The sequence below is a fragment of the Colletotrichum navitas genome (genome assembly GCF_030913465.1).
Source record: "Colletotrichum navitas strain CBS 125086 chromosome Unknown LY79scaffold_61, whole genome shotgun sequence".
In the NCBI taxonomy this organism is placed as follows: domain Eukaryota; kingdom Fungi; phylum Ascomycota; class Sordariomycetes; order Glomerellales; family Glomerellaceae; genus Colletotrichum; species Colletotrichum navitas.
In genome coordinates, this window is record NW_026850607.1 from 184,518 (window position 1) to 211,802 (window position 27,285).

The 27,285-nt window shown below is 55.3% G+C and overlaps 9 protein-coding genes across 9 annotated transcripts; 4 read left to right on the top strand and 5 right to left on the bottom strand.

Moving 5' to 3' along the window:
- Positions 1 to 288: 288 nt before the first annotated feature.
- Positions 289 to 649, top strand: LY79DRAFT_332498 (uncharacterized protein). The gene has a single exon (XM_060552507.1). The coding sequence runs from the start codon at positions 375 to 377 to the stop codon at positions 591 to 593; it is 219 nt and encodes a 72-aa protein (XP_060410976.1). The 5' UTR covers positions 289 to 374; the 3' UTR covers positions 594 to 649.
- Positions 650 to 1,564: 915 nt separating this feature from the next.
- Positions 1,565 to 2,424, top strand: LY79DRAFT_582267 (uncharacterized protein; the record flags this gene model as incomplete). Its single annotated transcript, XM_060560244.1, has 3 exons — positions 1,565 to 1,983; positions 2,041 to 2,120; positions 2,174 to 2,424. 3 exons carry the CDS (start codon positions 1,565 to 1,567, stop codon positions 2,422 to 2,424), a joined length of 750 nt encoding a protein of 249 aa, XP_060410977.1.
- Positions 2,425 to 6,582: 4,158 nt separating this feature from the next.
- Positions 6,583 to 7,966, bottom strand: LY79DRAFT_563209 (uncharacterized protein). Its single transcript, XM_060558536.1, has 2 exons — positions 7,481 to 7,966; positions 6,583 to 7,108 (listed from the first exon to the last, which is right to left on the bottom strand). Exons 1-2 carry the CDS (start codon positions 7,781 to 7,783, stop codon positions 6,917 to 6,919), a joined length of 495 nt encoding a protein of 164 aa, XP_060410978.1. The 5' UTR covers positions 7,784 to 7,966; the 3' UTR covers positions 6,583 to 6,916.
- Positions 7,967 to 11,354: 3,388 nt separating this feature from the next.
- Positions 11,355 to 19,058, top strand: LY79DRAFT_521883 (alpha-1,3-glucan synthase; the record flags this gene model as incomplete). Its single annotated transcript, XM_060555395.1, has 7 exons — positions 11,355 to 11,858; positions 11,922 to 12,182; positions 12,272 to 15,309; positions 15,374 to 15,615; positions 15,675 to 16,015; positions 16,095 to 16,439; positions 16,554 to 19,058. The coding sequence occupies 7 exons, from the start codon at positions 11,355 to 11,357 to the stop codon at positions 19,056 to 19,058; spliced, it is 7,236 nt and encodes a 2,411-aa protein (XP_060410979.1).
- A 652-nt stretch (positions 19,059 to 19,710) lies between these two features.
- Positions 19,711 to 20,194, top strand: LY79DRAFT_521818 (uncharacterized protein; the record flags this gene model as incomplete). Its single annotated transcript, XM_060555385.1, has 3 exons — positions 19,711 to 19,790; positions 19,860 to 20,055; positions 20,144 to 20,194. 3 exons carry the CDS (start codon positions 19,711 to 19,713, stop codon positions 20,192 to 20,194), a joined length of 327 nt encoding a protein of 108 aa, XP_060410980.1.
- Positions 20,195 to 20,962: 768 nt separating this feature from the next.
- Positions 20,963 to 22,514, bottom strand: LY79DRAFT_672238 (homogentisate 1,2-dioxygenase; the record flags this gene model as incomplete). The annotated part of the gene is made up of 2 exons (XM_060564027.1): positions 20,963 to 22,295; positions 22,447 to 22,514. The coding sequence occupies 2 exons, from the start codon at positions 22,512 to 22,514 to the stop codon at positions 20,963 to 20,965; spliced, it is 1,401 nt and encodes a 466-aa protein (XP_060410981.1).
- Positions 22,515 to 23,726: 1,212 nt separating this feature from the next.
- Positions 23,727 to 24,509, bottom strand: LY79DRAFT_582271 (uncharacterized protein; the record flags this gene model as incomplete). Its single annotated transcript, XM_060560245.1, has 4 exons — positions 23,727 to 23,897; positions 23,956 to 24,139; positions 24,236 to 24,287; positions 24,383 to 24,509. 4 exons carry the CDS (start codon positions 24,507 to 24,509, stop codon positions 23,727 to 23,729), a joined length of 534 nt encoding a protein of 177 aa, XP_060410982.1.
- A 784-nt stretch (positions 24,510 to 25,293) lies between these two features.
- LY79DRAFT_661580 (uncharacterized protein) lies at positions 25,294 to 26,304 on the bottom strand. Its single transcript, XM_060562793.1, has 2 exons — positions 25,640 to 26,304; positions 25,294 to 25,566 (listed from the first exon to the last, which is right to left on the bottom strand). Exon 1 carries the CDS (start codon positions 25,966 to 25,968, stop codon positions 25,750 to 25,752), a length of 219 nt encoding a protein of 72 aa, XP_060410983.1. The 5' UTR covers positions 25,969 to 26,304; the 3' UTR covers positions 25,294 to 25,566; positions 25,640 to 25,749.
- LY79DRAFT_582272 (uncharacterized protein) lies at positions 25,970 to 26,523 on the bottom strand (the record flags this gene model as incomplete). The annotated part of the gene is made up of 3 exons (XM_060560246.1): positions 25,970 to 26,304; positions 26,351 to 26,404; positions 26,460 to 26,523. The coding sequence occupies 3 exons, from the start codon at positions 26,521 to 26,523 to the stop codon at positions 25,970 to 25,972; spliced, it is 453 nt and encodes a 150-aa protein (XP_060410984.1).
- Between the last annotated feature and the right edge of the window lie 762 nt (positions 26,524 to 27,285).

Sequence of the window (27,285 nt, forward strand, 5' to 3'; positions counted from 1 at the left end):
TTGGTCGGGCCGATATCCTGCCAACAGCTAGTGCCCCACTGGGCCCCACCTGTCGCCAGTCTATAAGACCAGCTGTTGCTAGCTGTAGCTCTAGCTCTAGATAGTCATTAAATCTATTACCTATTTAACTATATTAAGTAGTAGTATAACTACTAGTTGGGACGGGGCCTGCTTGAAACGCTACCATCACCGGCCTCGCTGATCCATCGTTCAAGTGGGGGGTAGTCGCATGCCGTGCCTGTACTGAGGCATTTTGTGCTGTCATAACGGTCAGAGAAGCTTCGCTAGCTGTTGCTTGCCACATGTAATAATGATCTTTCATACGGCCACCCCTGCAAGCTGTTCATAGGCTCTGAAGCTCTCAGCAGGTCATCATGCAGCGCGCGTATAAAATGAGCCTGCTTCTCATACAGTGCGCATCTACCTGGCCCAGAGGGGAAACCATCGTGACAGGCTCAAGTTGGAGATCTGGTATAGTAAAGGGCGAAACAAGGCACGGGAGCACTACGAGAACTCACCAGATTGGGCGTTTCTCGTCGCATCGATGGTGTCTCGCTTTGCAGGCGCCGCACCCTGTTCGACTGCGTATGTGATGCTGCCTTCGTCGTGACGACGTCTGGGGCGCTTGCATGATGTTGCACCCACACGACGCGTGATACTTTTGATAAGGGTTTGACAGTGTATCCGGATATCAAGCTACTTCCTTAGCAGTTCCAGAGCGTGAATGGAGTCGGGTACGGGGTCCAAAGCCACCAACCTACATAGCTAGTTAACATTTCCTTCGTCCATCGTGTGGCAGCGCTAGCCGACCAAAATCTGAGGAGCAAGAAGTCTTAATACATAAATACCCATAAGGCAGCCTTCCAAGTTGCTCCAGTCTCGTGCTGCCGCAGGTGTTGATAAATTGCTTATCTCGAGCGGGCCAGGCCAATATGACTACCTAGTAAGACACGTAAGGTGTACCAATGTTTGCATCCATCCTATCATAAAGCATCAGCACTAAGCTCTTCGGGTGTGTTTGACGCGGGTTGCGTGATGCATCATGCCCCAGGACGGCGTTAGACGGCCATTTCCCAAAAGACAGCAGATGCCTCATAGTTCAACCTGTTTCACATCTTCTTGCTGATAAGGGTTGTGTTGACCTTGAGGGAGAGTTTACTGCGAGTGGTTTGTTTACTATGGTGCGGGGCTTGATAACCACTCAGGATCATGATGATGTTAACTGTTCTTTGCATGAAAAAGAGCCGCTAACCATGTTCATTATCCTTCACGAAAGGGTTTGTTATACGCAACACCTTCTGGTTTGGACTCTTGAACTGGCATGTATGCATATTGCAAGAAATTTGAGTGCCCCGACCAAAATATCTATATAAGACGAGGATGTTGTATTTGAGAATTCAGAATATCCAACCTTTACTCTCATCATACCTGGAACTAGTACTACAGACCAAAGGCTTCCCGAGCACAAAGTCCCTATCTTAGAAGACATTTGCAACGCCTCTCGAGATGGCTTCATTTAACCACAGCACTACCGCAGAAGAAGTTGTCTCACCCTTCGCCTCTGATGCTAAGGGCCGCACCTTTCTCATCACTGGCCCAAGCGTCGCCCGCAGAACTGATACTCGTTGCCCGCCCCGAGGCCAAGGTGGCGCCGGTTATTGAGGAGATCAATACTATTGATCCGTCTATCCGGGCCACCTTTGTTGCCGTGGATGTCGCCAAACAGGACAGCGTTCGAGCTGCGGCTGCAAGTATTCTGGAAGACCCAAAGATTCCCAAGATTGACGTTGTGATCAACTGCGCCGGCATTATGTATCTCCCGGAATTCACAACCGACGCCAAGGGGAACGAGCTACAATTCAGTTCCAGCCATATCGGTCACTTTCTTCTCGCGAATTTACTGATGCCCAAGATTCTCGCCGCTGGTGAGAATGCCCGCATCATCAACATCGCGAGCCACAGACATCAGATCTCCGACGTGTGGTAGAACAATCCAACCTTTAACAAGGGCAAAGACTACCATAAGTAGAGCGGGTATAGGCAATCCAAGACCGCAAACATCTTATTCCCCGTCGAATTAGCTCGCCAACTAAAGAATCGCGGGATTGTGTCTCTATCTGGTGAGTGTACCATCAAACTACTAGCAAGTGAACGCCGCCTAACGCGAGATCAGTCCACCCTGGAAGCATCGCAAATACTGGCCTCTTCAACTACGTCCCCATGACAGAGTTCGACTCGGGTGACAAGATATCTAGAAAGAACACCGGGTTGCCTTTTGCAATTGACACGTCATTCAAGACGGTTTCTCAGGGATGCTCGTCTGCTGTGGCGGCTGCGCTGAGCCCTGAGCTTGCAGCCAACAGCGGCTCATACATCCAGAACTGCCAGGTCGGAACGCCGCGAGAGTACGCGCTCTATGGCTAGAAAGCGAAGAAGCTGTGGTCAATGACCGAAGATTTGGTGGGACAGAAGTTTGATTTGTAAATGGTGGAGTAGGAATCCTGTAGCTAGAGCCCTGGCTGAGTATTTTCCTGCTGCCAATATGGGTTTCGATGCGGGTGTTCACGATGTAGTTAGAGCACCGCGCTTGCTTTTCTATCTTTCCTGATATCACGCTCTTTCATCTCCCTGCTTGTCTTTATCTCTTTGTGTGTTTCTCTCAATGACCCCACTGGCAAACATGTGTTCTCTCTGAGGAGACTGTGGCTGCTGTTAAAACCCACTGCTCTCGTGTCTCCGCACATAAGTGACGTATTATTAACTCTATGGTGTGTCTCTGAAGTATCAGATGCTGCGCATACAACCATCTGCTATGACCCAACAGATATTACTGATCAGGGGCAAGAGGCAGAACCAGAATTCAACTTCCCACTTCTAGAAGCAGGATGAGTACATGTATAAGACAGAGGGAGTGCACATCTCTAAGCGCTAGTTACTATAGTTAGGAGAGTTTGAAACGAAGGGGCGACGTTATAGCAAGGACTTACTTTGTGCTGTGAATTAAGACTGAGATAGGAGCTTTGCTGTCACGATAGCTTCCTACAGCACCTGTCAGGTGGATTATCATGTGCTATATCACGTAGCGTCTCACTCGTTACTCAAATCACTTGCCTATATATAAGACTTTTCTTTAACATCTCTTCTTTCATAAGAATAATCTTTTCTTAATATGCCCAGCTATGTGCTCTAACTTGTAACATTTAACTTCTAATAATAGAAGGGTTATACTTAAAAAAGAAAAGAGTCCAAGAGTTTCATAGCTAAGACTCCATAAGTGCCGGATTAGTTAGTAGTTAAGTCAGTGACAATCAGCTAATAATACCTGGTGTTATATACTCTTTTTAGAAGAAGGTAGTCCACATAGGATATTACTAGTAAGTATAACCTAGAGAGACAGACGTAATAATTAAGTTCAATAGACATAAGGTTACTTATATTACTACTCTATAAACTTAGATAACCCCCTAATATATAATAAAGGTAAGCTCTATGCTATCTAATATACTTTATATATCTCTAAATCTAGTAAGCTTTGTTATTTTAGTCGAGGATAGGACAATATCAAGAAGAAAAATCGGAAAAGGGGACGAAATATTTAGGCAGTGCTTAAGTCACGAGCCTACTTTTATGTTTAGATAGAAAATTAAAGCGACTAACCTTTCCAAGTTATATTCGACAAATTTATATTCCTGAAAGCTACCTGTGTTGAACACGGACAGATAGGAACAACACATTCTGCACAAACTGTTTCGCGCTGTAGTTCACATTTGAGCCTGCCACTCAAAATAACCAAACTAAAGCTTGGAGCTAAGCAATTCAGTACTTGGTTGTATATAGAAAGGGCTAATCTGAGTTACGCCAGTGCCTCCGACGCTGTGTTGCTGCGAATCTCTCAATCACGGCTCAAAACAAACGAAACAGCAGGGTGTCTGGCTGACCAAGCAACGATAGTAAATACCCATCGGATTCATTGTTGATGTCCTCCATAATACCAATCTCTGGGGTTTTCTTGATCGACAACTTGACACAAGTAAGTAGAGGAAGACATAAAGGTTGTTTTCTTGGGTGTAGCGGGCCAAAACTGTCCTTTTCGCTGTGTGTCACGTAGATGAATGTTAGACAAACACATTGTCTCATTGCTACGTTCTTAGTATACGACAGTCTGGCAGAACCTGAGGCTATTACGAGAGGTGAACCGCGGATGGAGATGTTATGTGAGATCGCAGGCTGTGAGTCATGGGAAAGACTCGCTCACGACGTGGGGCAATAGTTGACCTCAGTCGAAGTAGCACCGCTATGATACTCTATGTATCTATAAGTTTCGAAAAATCTGTATTTTTATGACTTTTGAAGTGTCCTCCATGCATTGTAACCTGCGTGCTGGTCAAGGCTGCCTAGTCTCAAGCTGGTCGTGGCCATGATGTTGCTTCCTCGGATCAAGTCCTTCTTGGTCATTACCAAGAAGGGATCTTCACAAGGTCTGTTTCGTGCCTAACAATTAATGGTGAGCGCGCGCAGTACTGACCGACCCCTACAGTCAAACACGGGCAGGCTGGGACGATAAATTAAATCCACGTTATCTCGAGCTCTATCAACAGTCATTCGCGGCCTAAGAGGACTCATTCCATCACCTTGCAGTCTTACGCCCCAGCTGTCTACTCGACATAGCCAACTTCCATAGAGCATGTCAAGGATGGTATAGGGTAGTTCACACGTGAAACGGCTGCTCGAATATGGACGGTTTGATACTTGCTTGCCACAGCGTTGCTGATAAAAGTGGTTGGAGTGTGTCCATTTGCATACTCGAAGTCAGCGGAATAGTTCATGACATGCTCAAGGGTGCGATGACGGCGTTGGATTGCGTTGAAGAACGGCACGGCAGATTCGACAAATGGCATGTTCATCAAGCGGAGAAGGCTGGTCTTTCGACTGGTTTCAACGTCTCCTGGGGGTCGAGGGCACAGCTCGTCATCAAAAACAAATTGATGCAATGCGCGCGTCATTCCCATCGCGCATTCTGGAGTTGCCGAACCAAAGTCCCAGTCCAGGGCTCAGCAGACGACGTGCTCGAAGCTCGTGATAATCGCTGACAGACACCAGGACCTCCCACCATGCGGGATGTCTGGTTCTGATTTTCGTATCAGCGACGTGTGGCACAATTATGACCGTATTCGTCCAGGGCCATCGTGTATGCAAACATGCCACGAACGACATAGGCCTAGCGGGCGGAATCGCGTCATTCATTAGAGAAGTGAGTCAGCCCCCAGCCATCCGGCCACTGCACGTGGTCGAAAGATAAGAAATTGGTCTCCTCCCCCCTTTCGGGTTAACCGCCTCGGACGGGATTACCCTGCATGGTAGCGGCACAGTCCGCAGATGAGATGGCCGAAAAGGGCTCATTGCGACGCGGAAAGGTTGACAATGGCAGGTTGCCACTGCTCCAGGTACGCTCAAAAGGGCAGCACTGGGAGATTGCCAAGAGATGCAAACACGCCGTGAGGTAGTACTCAAGAGGACCGTACCTCCAGTGTTTGCTAGGTACTTTGGACCTTTGGAAACGAAACCATTCATCGGGTACTACCGGCGCGGCGCTCTCATTGGAGGTCTGACTCGGGCCACGAATCGTTTCGAAGCGCGGAAACAGGTCGGCAGAAACAACTCGTAACGGGCGGCGAGCCGCAGTCGCTTGTGCCGTTTGCTCCCGCCGAGGACTTGGCGCGCCTAGTAGCGCAGAATAACCTTTTTTTTCTCTCTTTCTTTTTCTTTCTTTCTTTTCCTTTTCTTTTCTTTTTCCGCCACGGCATGGGTACATAACTATCAGGAGAAGATAATCAGGGTAAAGGAGAAGAAAAAAGAGCATAGATGTGTAAAGGACCTAGAGGGATCCCCCCCATCTCGGGGTCACAAAGCAAATGTTCGTAGACTATACGCATCACTCGACCAAGCGCGCACGGCATAGGTGCATGACAGACAGTCGAGCATTTGCGTCAGCCGTCAGCCAGTCCACACCGACACGCATTTCGGGCTGTCGAACCCGTGTTTCCACCTGCCACCCGCCGCCAGTGGCGCTGGTGAGCCAGATCCGCGTCATTCTCTCCCGGAACACCCGCCCTCGTGGACTGCCGGCGGTGTCTGCTGGTGGGGTGGATATGCTCTTTCGGACTTGGAGCGAAGCCGTTGTGGATGACACACGGACTATAGCGTGCAGTAGCTCGAGGTATCTCGGCGGTTCTTTGTTCAGGCACCAATGGGGCACACCATACTCCGTACACAGCACGTAAACCAAAGACGCAATGAAAAAACAAGGCGTGATGTGGCGATGGGATGGACTTGACTAAATAAGCTGTTTGCTGAGCGACACACACACACACACACACACACACACACACACACACACCTTGCTGTGGTAGCGAATGGTGCTAGGGCCCCACGCGGGCTCTCCGTTCGGGTACGGAACGGATGTGAGGAACAATATTGATTAGAGTGAGGTCGGAGCGTTACAGTACTACCGAGACGATGGACCAATATTAGGACGATATTTCCAGCTGAATATCAGTCCAGACTGAATGCGGAATAGTTGTGTAACCTTTTTGATTGTAATATGATTGTAGCAGCAATAGTTGGGCGAACAACGCACGATAAACCAGGCCCCGGAATCCGACCGCTGGGCACGACAACCTAGCCTCAATGTGTACATGTCACCGAGCTCATGCCATTGCGGCAGATCCCTCCGGCACTCTGGTACCGTGGGGCCTTTAGGCCCTTGGCGGGGAAGCTTGCCAGATCGCTGGCGACCAATATCTCTGATGAGCTCAGGAGAACAAAGAACAAAGAAAAGGCTGGCCCCATTGCCGACGAAGAAGGCTAGAAGCCGTTGAGAAATCCTTGAAAGGGGGAGAGCGGAAATACCGGAACATTATGGGCACTTGTCAGCCTCGAAGGTTTCCTGCTCATCTCCTCCTTTTGCGCCCTCAACTCCATCAAATCTGCTTTGCGACTTCGCCTCCGCGACCCGCGAGTTGATCTGTTCCAGATTGATCGTGATCCGTCTCGAGGTTTCGAACCAGACATGGGTAGAGAGCCCGATGCTCCAGAGTCTACAGACAAGCTGATATTGTCCCCCCCCTGTCAACCCGAGAGTACCGTGCACGATAACAGCGATAAACCTCATCCTAAAGGCTGCAGGTTCAAATCCAGTTCAAATCCAGTTTTCTTAGATTTTTTTAATTCCAAAACGGCTCCGCCGGGGAGGGTTGGAATGGTCTAACCCACCCTGCTTCCTACGCTGCGCTCCGGGTCGGGATGGGCCAAGACCATCCCTTTTGCCTCTAGAGATAGTTGTGTTATCACTAAATCCACTGTCTGCTGAGCTTTATTGCTGTTATTGTGCACGGTACTCTCGGGTTGACAGGGGGGGACAATATCAGCTTGTCTGATCACTCGATGCTCCAGTATTTCCTGAATCTAAAGTATTACATACGATAGTACGGATAGAGGCTGGGAGGTGGTCCCCCAGCCCACCCGGGCGGAACAGGGGAGGGGGTGAGGAATTCTCAAGTTCACTCAGCTCAATGCCTCGGCGGTCAGCCAGGCCGATAGGAACCATGAGCCGGTTCGGACATGGGGGGGAGGAGGAGGAGCACGTTAATGAAAAATAAAAAAAATAAAAAGAGAAAAGTAACGCTAAGATGACCGGGGAAGGGCTGGAAAAGGAAAAAACACGAGATGGCCACTGGGGACCCGTGATGCACGCTGCACCACATACTTGCGAAAACTCATCCATAGGGTAGTACAAAACAAGCTGCTGGGCACAAAAACTTGGCACAACAAGCAACAGAGCGGAAGGGATATACGATGTACACGGCAAACAGGCCAATAGCAGCGATTAGCAAACAGAAGGGTTCGTTGCGGTTCTGCCACCGATACCAGAGGTGTTTATTTATAGCAACGATCACCACAAGGGGCGCAGGCCGAGGCCTGAGGTGCTACGTGTGCATACATAGACGGTGCAACCCAGCGCCACCTAGCGGCAGTAGAGAGCCACCAGACCGCCAGATTCGAGAAGCAAGGCGCCAGAGTTGAGAAGCAAGGCTGTGTGAGGTTGGCGCTGCTTTTTCTCTCTGGGAGAAGAACTTGAAACAGAGCCCATTTAGACTACAATGCAATGGAGGGTACGGTGCGTTGACCAATGGTGATGGTCTGTTCAGGGGCCACTTATCCAACTTTGCTCTGCTTGTGGTGGTTTGTCGGTATGACGATATTCTTCTACTACTATGTGTATATCCATCGATCAAGATAAGGGGAGGGGGAAGGGGGGGGGGGGATTGCAGCAATCGGGTGAGTGAGGGGGGATGGGCGAGGGCAGTGGTGTGCTCAGTCTGAAGAGCCGAGGTGCCGTGCGTGGCTATCCAAGCAGCAGCCTTGCATGCCTACCTCGTACTATACCTACTACTACTGTAGGAACACCTTGGATATGGGTTGAGTGTGATATAACGGGTGGGCGTCTGTAAAAGCACTTGCAGGCGGCGTGGATGTATTCGATGCGCGCCACTTGCTTTTGCGGGGAGGTGACGTAAATCATATACACAACAATTTACCACGTATAGTGCATATTGCACAAGAAAACGCTGCTCCACCGCGGACCGTATTTCCTTTCCAGCCGCGTCATGCTAACCCTAGATAGGGGGTGACTGACCAAGCTTATGGCCAACGGGGCGGGATTTTATCCTGGATACGATAACCCTGCTAACTGATTCTCCACTATGTGGCGGGCAGGCGCCTCATCGATTGGATGAACGGGGACAAGAAGCAGAGAGTCTCTGCTGATTAACCATTTTGCTCGCTCTCATTCTTCCATTCTCTCTCTCTCTCTCTCTCTCTCACTCTCTCTCTCACTCACTCTCACACACTCTCTCTCACTCGTCCCACCCAACTGGGACCAGGGTCCAGCAAGCCTTGCTGTTAGAGTTTCAGCTTCTAAGGACGGACCAGCTTACTGATGTACTATGTTCCCGCGATTCCGTCGCCCACTTGCTGCCTACACTAGTACCTAGCACCTAATCCAGCTCGACGGTTCGGATGGAACACGAACATCAGATGAGCAACCGACAAAACGCTCTGGGCAACTAATAGCCGCCCGCCGTTGAGTTCACCTGTGCACCATTACCCGCGGGCTTCTGCGCACCGAAGGCGCCTGTCATCACCAGAGGTCAAACGCCCCGCCATTGTCCAGGTTGCTCCTTGGAAGTATTGGCAATCCTCTTCTGGGTGGGGGGCCGGTGGTTGAAAGAGGGTATTTATCCATATTAGTACACTACCGTACCTAGGCGGGCAAAGCAAGCACACAATCATGCATGGTTCAGGTAGGGCTACCTACGGTGATACCTCAGTATCTCTCTACACATTGCAGGGGTGAGAAAAGGAAGGTGACTGATTCTCAGCTTGACTGATAACCAACCGATAACCCGTTTGCCATGTCTGCCGTTGCAGCGAGAGCAAGCCACAGGTTGCATGCGCCGTTTCGCCACCAATGAAGCTGTCGCAGACCCTGCCCAGGCTAAGCCCATTACGTGACGTCAAGAAACTGTGCGCTCTGTCGACATTTCGACAAGACAGGGTAACCAACGGAGAGAGATTCCACAATCACGCTCAGTTCGCTTCATCCCAGCCGCCGGGCGTGGGGTGTTGTGGCACCGCCGCCTCCTGACTCGCTTGGCGGCTCCATCTCCTTATCAAACACGCACACACACACACACACACACACACACACATACACACATGGGAAGAGTCTTCCCGAAAATTCTTTTACCAAGGCGTGGGCATGAATGCATGAAAGACAGAATGGAACAGGGAAAGAAGAAGAGGTGTCAAGGTTGGAGAAGAAGGAAGAAGAAGAGGGTCTTCTGCGGCGAATGTAGAACTGAGAAACGCCCAGAACCACAATACGCTCACCACTGGGCGTTTTTATACGAACAAGTATGCAATGCAATGCAATGCAATGCTTCCATAGCCCTCGGTCTCTCCTATCATCCCCTCCTATCCTCTGTCCAACCCACCCAAACGGCATGCACAAGCCGCTCTAGACCTTCTTGTTCTCGCCATGTGTTTGTTGGCGTTCAAGCTACTGAAGCTTTTCTCAGCCGGCTCAGGGTTTGCCTGGCCACACAAGTCGACTGATCCCGGGAGAGTTCTGGGATCAACTGAATTCTCGGGGAAAAAACACACCCATGTCAGTCCAAAGATGTAGTGGGTAAGACGCAGCAAGTAACCCATCACACTCTCAACAGGCCCGACTTTTCCTCCCCGCCCCCCCTCCTGCGCAGTTCCACCCCCCGCTGACCCGTGTTGCTGAAGTTCCTTTTACGCTATCTATCCCGGGCACCGCGGAAGAGTTCGTCAGTCGGTACTGATGCTAATAGCATACGGATACGCGTGAGAGGGGTGCCGCCGCCGCCGCCGCCAACTGTGAACGACTTTGAACGAGGACCTACCCCAAACTCTCCAACACCCAGGTTCTCGACCGGGAAGATCAGTCTTGTTGGCCAGAGTCCACCTCGTGCTGAACCTGGCCTATAGTCTGGGAGGGTATTCATAGTGTCCAATCGGCCAGCCTCCGCAACCCTGCCTGGGAAGCCGAGGGTCACCACTGAGATGCCACCTCTACTACGGTAGTACGTATGATGTACTCCGTACACATGAGTAAACGTCGAGCTCGTATCCTAGAATGGCAGTCTCCGCAGACGAAGGGCATGACGGCTAACCTACTATGTAACTGATGTCCCTACTTTTCGTGAGGCGATGCCGCCCATACGGGGCGGGTCTGACTATGTCTCCATGCATCCTCCTGCCACCCCTTACCACTCGACCTACTACTACACACACGCACACGCGCGCGCACACCATCAGCTGGAGACATGGGAGGCCGTAGTAAGCAGGCCATCAAAATGCTGTGGTATTCAAAGGTTTCCACCCCCATAGTAAAAGTAGCCCATAGATCCCGTAGACCCCCCCCAATCTCTGACGTACGTTGCTTTCTGGTTTTCCTGCCTAGCTCTCGTTTTTGCTTCGGGTTGTGTATTTTGTGGGAAAGGGAAGCATCTCTACTATCGCTCATCCATCTTTCCCATCCCTCGTCTCTCGTTCAAACCCGATCCCCAAACACTGGCATCACTCGCTTCCGCCAGTTTATGAATGCTGTTATAACTCATTGACTTTGTCCTTAGCCCCCCTCCCCCTCCATTGAGTTTATCGTTCTGTCCGGGAGCTATCATCATCAGTATTGAAACCAGCCAGCGTCTATCCCCTCTCGCTTCGAGGACGCACTTGGGCGTCCTCTTTCAGAACAACCGTCCAACATGTGGTTCGGGGAACTGAAAGCGCTCTTACTACTGGGCTTCCTGTCCCGTAATGTTAATGGCCTCAGGTACGACGAGAAATACGTCGACTACAACCTCAACCAGAATAAGGATGCGACAGATCCCATATTCTACGATGGAACGTGGGAGGGTCACAACTACACGCCGTCGCCGGAGAACTGGCGGTTCCCGTTCTACACCATCATGCTTGACAGATTCGTGAACGGCAACCCGGATAACGACAACGCGAACGGAACCATACTCGAGCAGGACATCACGGGCACGCAGCTGCGATGGGGCGGTGATATCGCCGGCCTGGTCGACACTCTGGATTACCTGCAGGGCATGGGCATCAAGGGAATCTACTTTGGAGGATCGATGCTCATCAACGCGCCATGGAACTACGACTCGTACTCGCCGTTGGATCAGACGCTGCTGGATATGCACTTTGGCAACATCACAGAATGGAGAGCGGCCATCCAGGAAATCCACGACCGTGGAATGGTAAGTCGGATAAGCACAACGTGCCTCCTAGGAGGAGCCATGCGCGACTGACCTGCCAAATAGTACATCGTCTTCGATAACACGATGGCCACCTTGGGTGACCTGATCGGCTTCAAGGACTACCTCAACAGCTCGGCGCCGTTCGAACCCCACGAGATGGAGATTGTCTACAAGACGGACCGACAGTATCTCGACTGGACCTTCCCGACCGAGTACAACGAGACTTGCGAACACTTTCCTCGTCTCTACCTCGAAGAGGGCAAGGAAGTTCCCCAAGAGATCTACGACATGTTCGGAGGCTGCTACAACGGTGACTTTGACCAGGTATGGCTTTATTCCCAGCCACCCCCCCCTCCCCATCGATTCGACACCTTCGAGAGCCGGCATGATAACTAACCGAGACACGATGGCAGTTCGGTGACACTGAGGCTTTCGGCGTATACCCAGATTACCGGCGTCAGTTGACAAAGTTCGCCTCCGTCCAGGACAGACTGAGAGAATGGGTCCCCGCCGTTAACCAGAAGCTCGCCCACTTCTCGTGCATAATGATCAAGATGCTGGATATCGATGGTTTCCGATTTGACAAGGCGCTGCAGGTCACGGTCGATGCCCAGGGCGAGTTCTCCAAGAGGATGCGTGAGTGCGCTCGCGCCGTTGGCAAGGACAACTTCTTCCTCCCCGGCGAGATCACGGGCGGTAACACCATGGGTTCCATCTATATCGGCCGCGGCCGCGTTCCCGAGCAGTGGTTCAAGGACATCAACACTGCTTACAACACAACCCAGGACAAGGCAAAGGACATGGACATCTTCATCCGCGACGAGGGCCACCAGGCCCTGGATTCCGCCGCCTTCCACTACTCCTTCTACCGTTTCCTCGTCATCTTCCTAGGTATGGACGGTACCGGTGTGGCCGGCTACGATGTGCCCAGTAACTTTGTCGAGGCTTGGAACGAGGTCCTGCGGTCCAACGATATGATCAACGCCAACACCGGCAAGGTCGACCCCCGCCACATGTTCGGTGCCATGAACCAGGACACTTTCCGCTGGCCTGCCATTGAAGTCGGCCACGAGCGCAGTTTGATGGGCCTGTTCATCACGACGCTTCACTTGCCCGGCATCCCCATGCTCACGTGGGGAGAGGAGCAGGCGTTCTACGTCCTCGACAACACGGCGCAGAACTACATGTTCGGCCGTCAACCCCTCGCCTCCGCGCCCGCCTGGCAACAGCACGGATGTTACTCTATGCCCGCAACCCTCTATTACCAGATGCCCCTCAGCAAGGCGCGCGAGGGATGCCGCGACGACACCGTCTCTTATGATCACCGCGACCCCAGCCACCCCATCAGGAACATCCTCAAGCACATGTACCATCTGAGAAAGGAGTACCCCGTTCTCCAGGACGGCATGTGGCTCGAGCAGCTGTCGAACAACACCGAGGACCTCCACTACCCTGGTAACTCCGGAATGGCCACCACCACCGGTCTCTTCAGCGTACTACGTTACCAGCTCGGCGTCCAGGACCTCGGCGAGAACCTCGTTCCCATCTGGTTCCTGTACCACAACCGCAACGTTACCCACACCTACCAGGTCGATTGCAGCAAGAAGGAGGAGGCCATCATCTCCCCCTTCGAGTCCGGTACCACGGTGAAGAACCTGTTCTTCCCTCACCAGGAGACCACGCTCGACTCATCGCCCGTGGCGCTCCCTTACGCCAACAACAAGGGCTTCAACGGCTGCTTCAAGAACATCACTCTGACCCCGTTCGAGTTCCGTGCCTACGTCCCCAAGGCCGACTTCAAGAACCCCCCCGTTGCCGTCACCAAGTTTGCTCCCGGCCATGACGCCCGCCTCCAGTCCGACGAACCCGTCAACACCGTCCCCATTGAGCTTCACTTCTCCGTTAAGATGGACTGCGATTTATTCAAGGACGCCGTCAGCTTCCAGTCCCACACCGACGACAACAGCGTCCCCTCGATTGACGAGAGCTCCATCCAGTGCGCAGACATCTCCGAAGCCGTCTCTCAGTGGACGGCCGCCTTGCCTTCTGTGTTTTCGTGGAAGGCCAACCTGGTCAATGTCAAGCATGGTGTGCACCAGGTCATTGTTAAGAACGCAACCGTGTCTGGCGGGCAGACGACGACAAACGTCACCGACAGGTTCCTCTTCCGCATCGGCTCTCTGGACAACGGCATCGTCTTCCCCCATGCGGCCAACTACTCCACGACCCTCCTGACCAAGGACGCCGACGGCACTCTCAGACTCAAGCACACCTCGGCCGGAGCCAGCAAGTTCCGCTACTCGACCAACTTCGAGTCATCTTGGAGCGACTGGGCCCCCTACGAGACCGAGACCAAGGTCGTCAAGCAGCCCTGGAACGGCACCAAGGAACAGGAGTGGGAGGGCGAGCACGTCGTTGTCCAGTACTACAGCAAGCTTCTCGGCTCCAGCGCGTACATGGTACATGCCGACCTCGGCTACGACACCCCGCGCCGCATCCCTCACATGTACGCCGTCGGCAAGTTCAACCAGTTCGGTTACGACAGCGGCTTGACCATGTCCCTGAAGCACGAGAGCGCGTCGCAGTGGGCGTGGCACTACATGGACGAATGGCCCAACTACTTCAAGTTCAGCATCTGGGGCATGAACCCGGACAAGCAGCCCGACCAGTCCTTCATCTACGGTGACGTCGACGGCGACCACGTCGTCGAGCGTCTGCCCCCCTCGTCGCTGTTCCAGAACGCCGTCAACATCACGGAGCCCCCTCCCAAGCCGTACCTGGCCTTCCGCGTCGTCCTGAACGATGCCACCCTGCAGTACCAGCTCATCCCCAAGGGTAACATGTGGGTTCAGTTCATGCTCTGGCTCTTGCTCCTCATCGTGCCCGTCCTCAGCGGCCTCGCCGCCGTGCAAGCCTTCAAGCGCTCCTTCTACAAGGTCAAGTTCAACGAGCACGGTGTCCACGAGACCTCCAAGCTCGGCATGATGGTCCAAAAGACCCGCAACGCCTTCATGGGCGCCGCCGGCGCCGTGCCCCTCAAGATGCGCAGCTCGACCGACCTCGTCTCCGCCGCCGCCGCTGCGACCGCCGGCAACAAGCGCCGCAAGGTCCTGATCGCCACCATGGAGTACAACATCGACGACTGGAACATCAAGATCAAGATTGGTGGTTTGGGTGTCATGGCCCAGCTGATGGGCAAGGCCCTCAAGCACCAGGACCTCATCTGGGTTGTGCCCTGCGTCGGTGATGTCGAGTACCCCCTGGACAGCCCGGCGCCCAGCATGTACGTCACCATCATGGACTCAGAGTACGAGATCAAGGTTCAGTACCACATTGTGGACAACATTACCTATGTCTTGCTTGATGCTCCTGTCTTCAGGAAGCAGACCAAGTCTGAGCCTTACCCCCCGCGTATGGACGACCTCGAGAGTGCCATCTACTACTCTGCTTGGTAAGTTTCGTCATGACCCCCTCCTATCGAGTCTAGAAGATCGCTTCACTAACTGGTTCGATAGGAACCAATGCATCGCTGAGACCTGCAACCGTTTCCCCGTTGATCTGTACCACATCAACGATTACCACGGCGCTATTGCTCCTCTTTACCTGCTTCCCAGGACGATCCCAGTTGCCCTGTCTCTTCACAACGCCGAGTTCCAGGGTCTCTGGCCTATGCGCACGCCCGAGGAGAGCAAGGAAGTCTGCAAAGCTTACAACCTAAGCATCGAGGTCGTCAAGAAGTACGTCCAGTACGGCTCAGGTAAGAAACTCCCCGTCACCCACGCCTCCCGCCCCCTTGGCACGCGTCCTGACAAGAAGCAGTGTTCAACCTTCTCCATGCCGGCGCCAGTTACCTCCGCGTCCACCAGAACGGATTTGGTGCCGTCGGTGTCTCTCGCAAGTACGGTGACCGTTCGTTCGCTCGTTACCCTATTTTCTGGGGTCTGTCCAAGGTTGGCCAGCTGCCTAACCCCGACCCTACGGATACCGCCGAGTGGGACAAGACCGACTTCATGAACCAACCCAAGATCGAGGTCGACCCCGCCTACGAAGCCGGCCGCGGTGACCTGAGAAGACAGGCTCAGGAATGGGCCGGACTTAACGTCGATCCTGAAGCCGAGCTGTTTGTCTTCGTCGGACGTTGGTCTCTGCAGAAGGGCGTATGTGGCCCCCTTTCTCCGCCTTTTTATGAGTTTTTTTTTTTACTAGGAAGAAACGACTAAACTAACGCGCGAATAGGTTGATCTCATCGCCGACATCTTCCCATGGGTTCTGGATACCTACCCCAAGGCTCAATTGATTACCATTGGACCCATGATTGATCTTTACGGACGCTTCGCCGCTCTCAAGCTCGCCAAGCTCATGGAGCTCTACCCCGGTCGCGTGTTCTCCAAGCCCGAGTTCACCGCCCTCCCGCCTTACATCTTCAGCGGTGCCGAGTTTGCCTTGATCCCCTCCAGAGACGAGCCTTTCGGTTTGGTCGCCGTCGAATTCGGCAGAAAGGGAGCTCTGGGTGTCGGTGCCCGCGTCGGTGGTCTCGGTCAGATGCCCGGATGGTGGTACACGGTTGAATCGACCAAAGCGGTATGTCTCCTCTCCCTTACTTTTATACCATGTTGAAAAAAGAGAAAAGAAAAAAGAAAAAAGAAAAAGAAAAAGAAACACAACGTGACTGACCTGACCCCCCCCCTCTCGCAGGCCCATCTCACCAAGCAGTTCAAGCACGCCATCAAGGATGCCCTCGAGACGGACACCAAGACCAGAGCCATGATGCGCGCCTGGTCCGCCAAGCAGCGATTCCCCGTGGCCGAGTGGCTCGAGAAGCTCGAAAAGCTCCAGGGCGGCGTCATCAAGGCGCACGCAAAGTACGGCAAGAAGGGCGTCAAGAAGGGCAACGTCCTCGTCAAGCACAGCCGCGCCAGCTCCATCGCCGCCCCCCTCCGCAACGACGTCGAGCTCGTCGACCGCTCCCCGGCGTGGATGCGCCAGGTTTCCGACTACGACGACGACGCGACGACGCTCCACGGCGGCCGCAACACCTCCGGCATGCAGACTCCCCGGTACCCCAGCACTCCCGGCTCGCCCGCCATGTCCCCGACGCCCATGTATGCCGACTCGCCCTACAGCTCCCGCGCGGCCTCGCCGGGACCGTACAACCGCGATCCCCAGCATGGCCGCAACGTCTCGGGCAACTCGGCCCACGACTTCGGGCTCGGCCGCAACTTCTCGCTCCCGGGACCTGCCGGGCAACAGCACTACCAGCCGGCGCACAGCCGCGACGCCTCCGGCTTCTCCATGGCCGACACCCTGCCGCTCCCGCCCCCGGGAGGGGGCCTGGGCATGCAGCAGGACAACTCCTCGCGCGCCTCCATGCTCAGCGTCGAGGACGTCGTCGGCGACAGGCACGACTACAAGCTGCAGCAGGTCGACCCCTTCTTCACCGACTCCAACGGCGAGTTCTACCACCACTTTGAGGAGAAGCTCAAGAGCCTCAACGCCGGCAACTCCATGTCGGACCTCTGCATCGAGGACTACCTCATCAAGAGCGAGAAGGAGTGGTTCGACATGTACCTCGACGCCCGGCTCGGCCGCGCCGCCTCCCCGTCGTCGCCGCGGTCGCCGCGGGCCAGTTCGAGGTCGCGCCCGTCCTCGCCCATCAACGCCTCCAAGATGAGCCTGGGCGTGTTCAAGAACAGGTCCTCTTCCAAGCTGAGCCTGCCCCTCGAGCGCGAGCGCGGCCGCAGCAGGGTGCCCTCCGGCCTGATGAACAGCCACGCGGCCTCGGACAACAACAACAACAACAACGGCTACAACGACCACTCGCCCCCGGACTCCCCCGGCTCCTACAACGCGCAGTTCGACCTCCCCGAGGACTACGTGCCCCCCACCGGCGTCAAGAAGTACCTCCAGTACCGCCTCGGCGACTGGCCCGTGTACTCGATGCTCCTGGCGCTCAACCAGATCATCGCCACCAACTCGTACCAGGTGACCCTGCTCACCGGCGAGGTCGGCCAGACGGCGTCCAAGCTCTACATCATCGCGACCGTCTACCTCTGCTCCTCCGTCGTGTGGTACACCCTGTCGCGCACCATGCCCCTCCTCTACCCGCTGTCCGTCCCGTACTTTCTGTACGGCTTCGCCTTCATGCTCCTCGGCTTCTCCGGGTTCCCCACCAAGAGCAACGACCAGGTCTGGCTCCAGAACGCCGCCACAGGGCTCTACGCCTTCGCGTCCTCGTCCGGCTCGCTCGCCTTCGCCTTCAACTTCGGCACCGACGGCGGCTCGACCGTCCCCAAGTGGATCCAGCGCCTCGCCATCATCCAGGGCCTCACCCAGCTCTACACCCTCGCCCTCTGGGCCTGGGGCAGCCTCGTCTCCGAGGCCGAGGCCAACAGCGTGGCCAAGCCCACCCTCGCCGGCTCGCCCTACCTCCTCGCCGTCTGCGCGCCCGCCGCCCTCCTCCTCTGGGCCGTCGGCGCCGTCCTCTACCTCGGCCTCCCCGACTTCTACCGCGAGATGCCCGGCCCCATCCCCCAGCTGTGGCTGACGCTCCTGAAGCGCAGGACCATCGCCTGGTACCTCATGGCCGTCTGCATCCAGAACTACTTCCTCAGCTCCCTCTTCGGCCGCAACTGGTTTTTCCTCTTCTCGTCCCAGCACGTGCCCGTCTGGAGCATGGTCATCCTCGCCCTCTTCTTCTTTATCTTTGTCTGGGCCATCGTCCTCTGGGGCCTGGCCAAGGCCAGCGAGAGCCACCCGTGGCTGTTCCCCATGTTCGCCGTCGGCCTCGGCGCCCCGCGCTGGGCCCAGATCTGGTGGGGTACCTCGCGCATCGGCGTCTACATGCCGTGGGCTGGCGGCGTCGTCGCCGGCGCCGTTCTCAGCCGCATCCTCTGGCTGTGGCTCGGCGTCCTCGACGGCCTTCAGGGTGCGGGTATCGGCATGATCCTCATGCTGACCCTGACTCGTGTCCACGTCGCCGCGGCCTGCGTCGGGGCCCAGGTCCTCGGCTCCATCTTCACCATGCTTGGCCGCGCCACAGCCCCCAACAACGTCGGTCCCTCGACAGTCTTCCCCGACATCAGCCAGGGCGTCGATGTTGCCTTGGCCCACGGCTGGTTCTGGGTTGTTTTGCTACTCAACCTGTTCATTTGCTTTGGCTACTTCAAGTTCTTCAGAAAGGAGCAGGTCAGCAAGCCTTAAGACAGAAAGAATAAAAAAAGGCTATGAAATGTGTTTTTCGGTTATATGGGAGGATAGAGCATTTCCTGTATTTTTCTTGAGTAGATACGAACCTCACAGTAACGACCCCAACCTTCTATGGTAATAGAGTTAATGACACTGATTCAATAACCCTGTGTGATTCCATGTTTAAGCTGGGGTGCCCCGGCATGTGACGATCACTTCCCGCTTGGATGGAGAACGCTCGTTAATGTCCACCGAACCGAACCCCTTGGAACAAATCGTAATCAGCACTTGATTGGATCCCATGTATACGACGCAATCTTAAAAGATGTGGGCGACGCCCCTAACGAGAGAACTGGCAAGCGGTTCTTCAATCCTCCAAAGGCTTCGTTGAGGGTCTTCGGAAGCCCGGATCTGCAGAGCCACCATGGCACAGCATCTTTCCAATTTGCACCGTTATGCGCATGGCTTTAGAGCGTTCCCCGTCGCAATCAAAGCCGATCCGTCCAATAGCTGCAACGTGAATGCCTTCTGAACGCAACTATATCTATAATGCCAGCCTTCTTCTCCTCTGGCTGTAGTCTAGCTATACTCTCTCTGTAGGAGTTCGATACCTCGTCCCGCTCCCTTGCTTTCTTCCCGTCAGGGGTTCGATTCCGCGTATACCATGATGAAGCTGTCAGTAATATTCGTCACGTTGGCGCTTGCCATCTCTTCGGCGCAAGCGTGTGCCAGGTACAAGACCTGCTGGTGAGATTTGATCCTCTCTCCCATATACCCACCTCTCCGGCAGGACCGATTTGACTGACCTTTGTCAAGGTGCGAGAGGAGCAACGTTGAGTACCAGGGCAAGATCCAGGACAACATCGCCTGGGACGAGGACACGGTGAAGGCCTGTGCCGGCACCGGGGAGGCTGGCTACTACGGCCAGAACTTCCAGGAGTGCTACCGGTACAAGAGCAGTCGATGGTGGTTTATCAAAGCCAAGGCCATCAACAACTGCGATTGGACAGATGTAAGAAGGCTCCCGCCGACCGGCAATGCCCCCCTCCCCCCCGCTGAGGACAGCAAGGACGCGATGGCTGACGTTTTGTTTTCTGTAGAAATGCATTGCTGCCGGCGCTACCATCGGGTACTGTCGTGACAAGATTTGACAGGCTGCCAACGGTGGGAAAAGCCCCGATCAGTGTGTCGGCATGGTTGCTTGGACGGGATATTTCCTCTGAATGCCGGTCTCACTCTCGCTCACGCACACACACACACACACACACACACACACGCACCATGCTCCGGCCGATTCCGTGCTCCGCGGTCGATTCCGTGCTCCGGCCGATTCCGTGCTCCGGCCGTGGCCACTTTTGAGCCGAGAGTGCACCTAGCCCCAGGCAAAAGGATGCAAAGGAAGCGGTCAGACACATGGGGAGACACGTTTGATACCGAGCGGGCCAAGGTTCGCTATCCGTGGAAAGCCGGCCTGAGAAAAGGCTCGACTCGACGCTACGTCGCATCGGATTTTTGCGCTTCCATTATCCGGTCGGTCCCTCATGCGCAGCGCCCCCTCCCTTGTTCATATCGCCGGGAGGCTAGAGAGCCAACCTGTCATCTGTGGTCGAGGGAATGTGGAAGCTGAAGGGTTTTGTTTATTAAACAAAAAAAGACTATGATCGGCTAGCAAAAAGGAAAGGAGACCAGGCGAAGACGGAAATTGGTGAATACTGGCAATCTCACTCGTGCATGTAGAGAGGCGTTCGTTGAGCTGAAAAAATGAAAACGGGTTGCCTTTTGACCAACTATTTTTCTACTATACCTGTCGCGCCAAGCGGGGAGAAGGTCATACTCCCCTCCCTAATCATATACGTTGACAAGATATCGAACCTCTGAGAAACGCCCCGTGCCAGACCGCAGCTCCAGGCCCGGGCCCCTCACTTTAGCAGATGCCCGTCGGACGGAACCCCCTCCGGCCTCTTCCAGTGCACCGGCACGCCGCCCCAGCTCTCCTCGCTGTACTTCTGCTGCACCTTCTGACAGGTCCGCAGGCCCCACTCGGTGACGCCCAGCATGGCGCAGCTCTCGAACATGAAGGCGCAGCTGCCGGCGCCGACCTTGGCCGGCTTCAGCTCGGCGTTCCTCGCCCCCTCGCCGCTCTCGGCGTCCGGGCCGTGGCCGCTCATGGTGTTGTGCAGGCTCGCCCCGCCCGGCACGAACCCGCCGGACCCGCCGCGCTTTGCGTCGTACCCGCCGGCGATCAGCCCCATGAACTCGGACATGGTGTTGCGGTGGTAGTAGGGCGGGCGGAAGGTGTCCTCGGCCACGAGCCATCGCGGCGGGAAGATGACAAAGTCGGCGATGGCGGTGCCCGGCACGCCCGAGGGCGCCGAGAGGACGGTGAAGATGGACGGGTCCGGGTGGTCGTAGGAGATGGTGCCGATGGTGTTGAAGCGGCCGAGGTCGTACTTGTAGGGGTAGTAGTTGCCGTGCCACGCGACGACGTCGAAGGGGGTGTGCTGCTGCGTGGTCTCAAAGTAGTCGTTGTTGAACTTGACCGTCACGGTGTAGCTGCCCGACCCCTCGTGGGCCGTCGCGCCAAAGTCCTCGCTGAAGCAGGCCACGGGCACCTGGAAGTCGCGCGGGTTGGCGAGGCCGTTGGTGCCGATGGGGCCTAGCTCGGGCAGGACGAAGTGGCCCTGGTACAGCTCGAGGGCGTAGCCCCGGGCCGAGCCGGCCGGGAGGTGAACCTGGTACTTGATGCCGCGGGGGATGACGGCGACCTCGAGCGGGCGGACGAGGAGCCAGCCGAGCTCGGTGCGGATGTCGAGGGGGCCCTCCTGCGGGACGATGAGCAGGTCGCCGTCGGCCGAGTAGAAGGCGGCCGTGTCGTCCATGCTCTTGCCGGCGGCGTAGACGTAGATGCCGATGCCTTGCTTCAGCGTCGGGTCTCCCGCGCCGGCGACGAGACGCATGCCGGCAACAAAGTCCCAGCTCTTGGCCTCATCGTGGTCGAATGGGTCCCAACGCAGCTGATTGGGGATGTACTGCAGCTTGGATGGCTGGGCTCTTGTCTCGGGCGACGGGGCCGAGGTCGCGGTGTAGGGCGGGTGGGCGCACGAGGGGAGGATGCGGTAGAGCCAGGCCTGCTTGTTGTCGTGGCGCGGCGCGGTGAAGGAGGTACCCGAGAGCTTCTCGGCGTACAGGCCGTGGGGCGGCTTTTGTGGAGAGTTTTGGCCGATGGGGAGGGACCCGGGGACGGCTTCGGATCTGTGAACGGGGAAGCGTTAGAGTGCTGGCGTCGTGGGGAGGGGGGAGGGGGAGGGGGGTTCAGTCGGCAAGATTGATATATAGGGTGTGAATGGAATCAAGAACGCCACTGAAGGGGGGGGCAGGATATCGGCCCTGGGGTTGCACGTACTCGAGGTGGGAGTCGAAGCCAATCTGGTAGCGGTACTTCTCGGGGAAGTCGAAGCTTGTGACAGGCATGGTAACTAACGGCGGGATGGGAGGGTTCTCAAGCTTCGGGCGAGTCTGGCTTGATGGCCGGTAGTGGTTGGAGATGGGATCGGTCTGGTCGGGACGAAAAGGAAGGACACACGGCGTTCTAATACCCCCCCCCCTCCTTCCTCTCCAGCTCCCCGCCCCTCGGGCCATTCTGTATGACGTTGGGGCAAGATGTGTATCAAATGGGGTCTGTTTTGACAGTGATTCCATTTCCGCGGTCGACTGCGTGCTAAAGTCGTCGAGAAGCGACGACTGCCGACGGTAGCCGGGTGGGTGGCAGCGGCATCGGTTCCTAGGCTTTTCAATTCCGATTTCCGGATTGGAGACGTGAGGGGAAAACCCGCTCGGAGCACATGCTCACTCAAGTAGGCAGGGCAGGGCAGGCCAGGGCCTTGGGAATAGAGATGGCGGGGGCTATTCCGTAGGTTGCGTTTCGGATTTGATTCGTACGTTCAATGCCCTCGTAGAGCTTGTTGTGGGACAAGGCTCCATTGATGCTTGGCAGAGGTCGGCTTGTCTCTAGAAGAAAGGATTGTTTGTATTCAGTCAGCCTCGGTGGAGCTCGACAGTTTGATGGCGGCGGCGGCGGCGGCGAAGCAACATCTCGAGCTCTGCGAGGGGCATTGCGGCTTCGGGAGTAAGTCGATGGGCATGTCGTGTTGGTCCAAGTTACACATCCGTTAGTGACAGTTTAGATGATTCCCGCTCGGTATGCTCAGGACCCTAGTTCCCCCGGGTTGTGTGGGTCACGATTGCTGCAGGAAAGTCGGAATGGACGCACCGGACTCGCTCCCGTAAACCCACTCCTTCCGGACGACATGCCACTCCAATGACAGGAAATTGAACTTCACGTGCAACGGTGGGACGTGGCTTTATTCCTCTGGCCAAGTAGAGAAATACATCGCAAGCTTATGTACGGCAAAGTGACAAGGTCAACGAGTCAATTGAGCCAATGGCCAAGCTGTTACCACTAAAACCCATTCGCTCAACGGTCCGACGACATCGACCATCCTAATAGCTGTACACCTTGGGAGCGTCAAGCTCCAGAGTAGACATCAGTGACCTGAGGTACACCCGCATTTGGCCAAATTCATCGCAATATCCCGTTGCGCCAAGTCGCCGTTTCGAGCCAGAGCAAGACGGCTTCTTGGTCACCAAGTATTGCACCAGGTGCCAGGCGACTTGCGAGGGGCTTTACTCTTCGCCTTCGGCCTTCTTGTTCTTCTTCTTCTTGCCGCCGCCGCCGCCGAAGGCACTGCCTCCTGTCGCGGGTTGCTTCTGGAGGTGGACGACCAACCGGGTCCAGCACTCTTCCTTGTCCCATTCGAAGCCTGCCAGGTACGGCTTGTCGAGCTCGTCATCCGCCTATTGGAGATTAGCACAGGTCGGCTTGCGTAGTGACGTGAGGAAGATGGTTTCTTACCCTCTTCTTATATGCCTTGTGGATGGCGTCCAGTGCGTCTTTTATTGTTACGCCCTTGAGGTTGCGCGCCGTGACTTCCATGCCGAGGGGGAAGTGCAGGTCAATCTTCTTGACTGGCGGCTGCGAGAGCGGCAGCTTGAGGATTTCCTTGTCCTCCACTGTCGAGGACGAAGTGTTGATCTTCCTGCAAGGGGTCAGCCATTGGCACGGTAGTAGAAGACACTCCCAACACCCGCGTCCAAAGACGGATGGCATGCTAAATTTAGGTGATGAGACTTACCATCCTGTCCGTTGCGTTTCCGGGGCGAGCTCCAGCTCAATCTTTTGTTCTTCTATTACAGGGCATCCAATGTCAGTGGCGTCCCGAGGCACCCAAGTAGTCGTTCGGTTAGGACTTGGCGGGTGCAGGGCCGGGACGGGGACGTACCGAGATCTTTGATGTTGTAGACGCCGGGGGCGGCGGCCGAGGATTGACGGCGGGTCTTTTGCTCCTTTGGGGGGGACTGGGAGAGACCTCCGACAGCAGAGTCGACCTTGGTAAGCGGTTCCGTCATGGTGGCGATTGGTTGTGATTTCGTATAGTGTATGTAATGGAGCGTTTGTGGATTGTCTGGTGGAAGCAACAAAGTCAGCTTACCGAAGCTTCCGGTGCATGTGAAGGGCGAGCTTCCTCGAATCCAGGAACGGGAGCTCTCTTGGTTGTCAATGGATGGGGGAAGGGGAGGGGTAGCTATGATTACCTAGTGATGAGTAGGCGGTGTTTGACTGTGAGATGGATAGAAGGAGGAGAAGTGGGATGGAGAGGGGATTAAGAAGGGAAGAGGATTGGGGGGGAGAGGGGAGGAAGGTAGGTAGATGGATGTCGATGCGGTCGGGCGTCTGACCTCGTGGTGCCGGTCCAAGACAGGCAAAAGGAGGGGTCGAGAGGGGTGAAAGGGGCAGATCGAGGAGGGATAGGCAGTACAGCTAGGATGTATCCGATGTTCCGACGGGCAGTGTGAAGCGCGGGAAATACCTGGCGATGTATTGAAGTACTTGAATGTATTTATTGGATGCGTAGCGGTGCCATGCAGGCCGAGCTATGGCAGGGAAGGGAAAGGCAGGGCAGGGCAGGGCAGAGCAGAGCAGAGCAGAGCCAAAGGAGCGAGCTCCCTCTCCCTTGTCCATGGAGAGCGAGGGCGGGCTGGGTTAGACTGGTGATGCATTACGGTTTCGTCAGACCGGGCGGGGTAACCGCCCATCAATGGCGCCGGCAGAGGATCGCGTGACACGGGAAAGCTCATGAGATGGGATGCGTTGCGCTGCGTTGCGAGGGTGCAAGCAAGCAAGCAAGCAAGCAAGCAAGTACCGGTAGCGACGGGTGGTCCGGGCTGGCAGGGAAGGGACGACCATCCATCCATCCATCCATCCACCTCCGCCACCTCTTGGTGCTCAGAAGAGAAGAGAAGCGAAGCAAGCGAGACTGACTGACTGACTGACTGATTGACCGACCTGCTCTGGTGTCAGGCATGCGACACCATGTGAGAGATACCTAGTGAGTGAAGGTGAGAATGGGATGAGAGTCAAGGATGGGAGCAGCTCATGGTGGTCTGTCACTGGTCTGTCACTGGTCTGCCATTCGAGTTGGCTGATTGTCCGAAACGGGCATGGACCAAGGTACATACGGGGGGGTATCTCTCTCTACCTTGCCTATGTACGTACCCAAGGTGGGCAGGTAGGTAGGTAGGTAGACAGGTAGGGTAGGTACCTACCTAATCGTACCTACCTAGGTGGGCAAGGTAGGTACCTACCTACCTAACCTTCCTTCCATAAAAGTCTGGGGTAAAAATCCGGGGAAGGGGCCAACCAGAAAAGGCAAAGAGAGAGAGAGAGGGAGAAAGAGAGGAGCCGGAGACGGACTCTGCTGCACCTGCAGTCGATGTACGTAGTAGTAGGTAAGCTAGTCTTTGTAGTCTGGCGCTTTAAACACGGTCGGGTCCACTCCTCCCGTCTTGTCTCGTCTCGTCTCGTCATGCTATGGGGAGAGAGAGAGAAGGATGAGGGGAGAGGTGCCAAGGCAATCGCCCTTCTTCAAGATACATCGACGAGCACGCGCTGTGGATGGAAAGCAATAAGCCCCCATTTCCCATCCCTCGGCAGAGTCCCACGAGATCCTCCAAGCATCAGAACCAGGAACAGCAACAGGAACAGCAACAGGATCAGAAAGACCAGACCCGGGCGCAACTGAACAGCGTGATGCCGTTCCCACAGCGGGGTCGCGCCGGCATCCAGTGGGACCACAAACAGCCCATCCCTCGCCTGATTCAAACAAAACCCGCCACCACTTGGACCGACCTTGCCGTCGGCATACTGTACGTACGATGTAGTATACTATGTATGATGTATACACACATACCTACGTCTGGATGGCTGAGACACAGCATTCTGTTGTTGCCCGCCCTCTTGTCTTCTGCTCATACTGTGTGTAATTAATGACAAACCCCCCACCCGTCGACTGGACTGACTGGTGAGAAGGCCGACACTCACGGCGCATGCGATGACAAGGACGGGCTCACAATGGAGTGACATGATTTGCCAGGCCACCTGGATAGACTTTCGATCGACGCCCTCCAGAGGGCCCTTCATTGGACTGCGCCGACCCCAGTGCCGCCTGAGTTTGTCCCTCCAAGTCACCATCTCCCTGCCCCTCTTCTTCTCCCCTACCACGTTCAGTAATACACTACATCGTACCAACGCGTTACTTCACACCACCTTTCCGTCTTGCTTTCCCCCCTCCCTTGTCCTCCTCCTCCTCCTCCTCTCCAGTATTAGGTGGTAGTTCCATCATCGGACCCTGATATAAGCCCATCTGGATCCCAACAGCTCCACCGTCCCAGCGTAGTTCCGCTTTCAATTGCTGCAGTCTAATTACTTCACGCCATGCCTCCATCCTCCCAGTCTCGCCCTGTTTTGTTCATCTTCTCCTTCAACTTCAATCATCGTCTCCAGCCCGGACTATCATGCCAGTCCCACATTCCCACGCCTTCTTAGTGTCTCGTCCACGTCTCGCCCGTACGTATCACATCAAATCGCATCGTATCTAGGTGTCATATCCTATCGTCGGCACATGCGGCCTCTGCTACGTCCACGTCCGCCACGTTGCTCCCGGCACTCCTCGCCTACGCTATCGCTTCCTTCCGCCCGTTACGTGAAGGCCTCACGCCAGTTCGGTGATGCCCGTCCGTCCGTCATGGCTCCAATGCCTCGAACCCATTCGCTCCTCCTCAGTTGCCCAGGTGCACCCAGTTCCACCACGCATCCACGTGAAATGCCTCAATGACTCTACCGTAT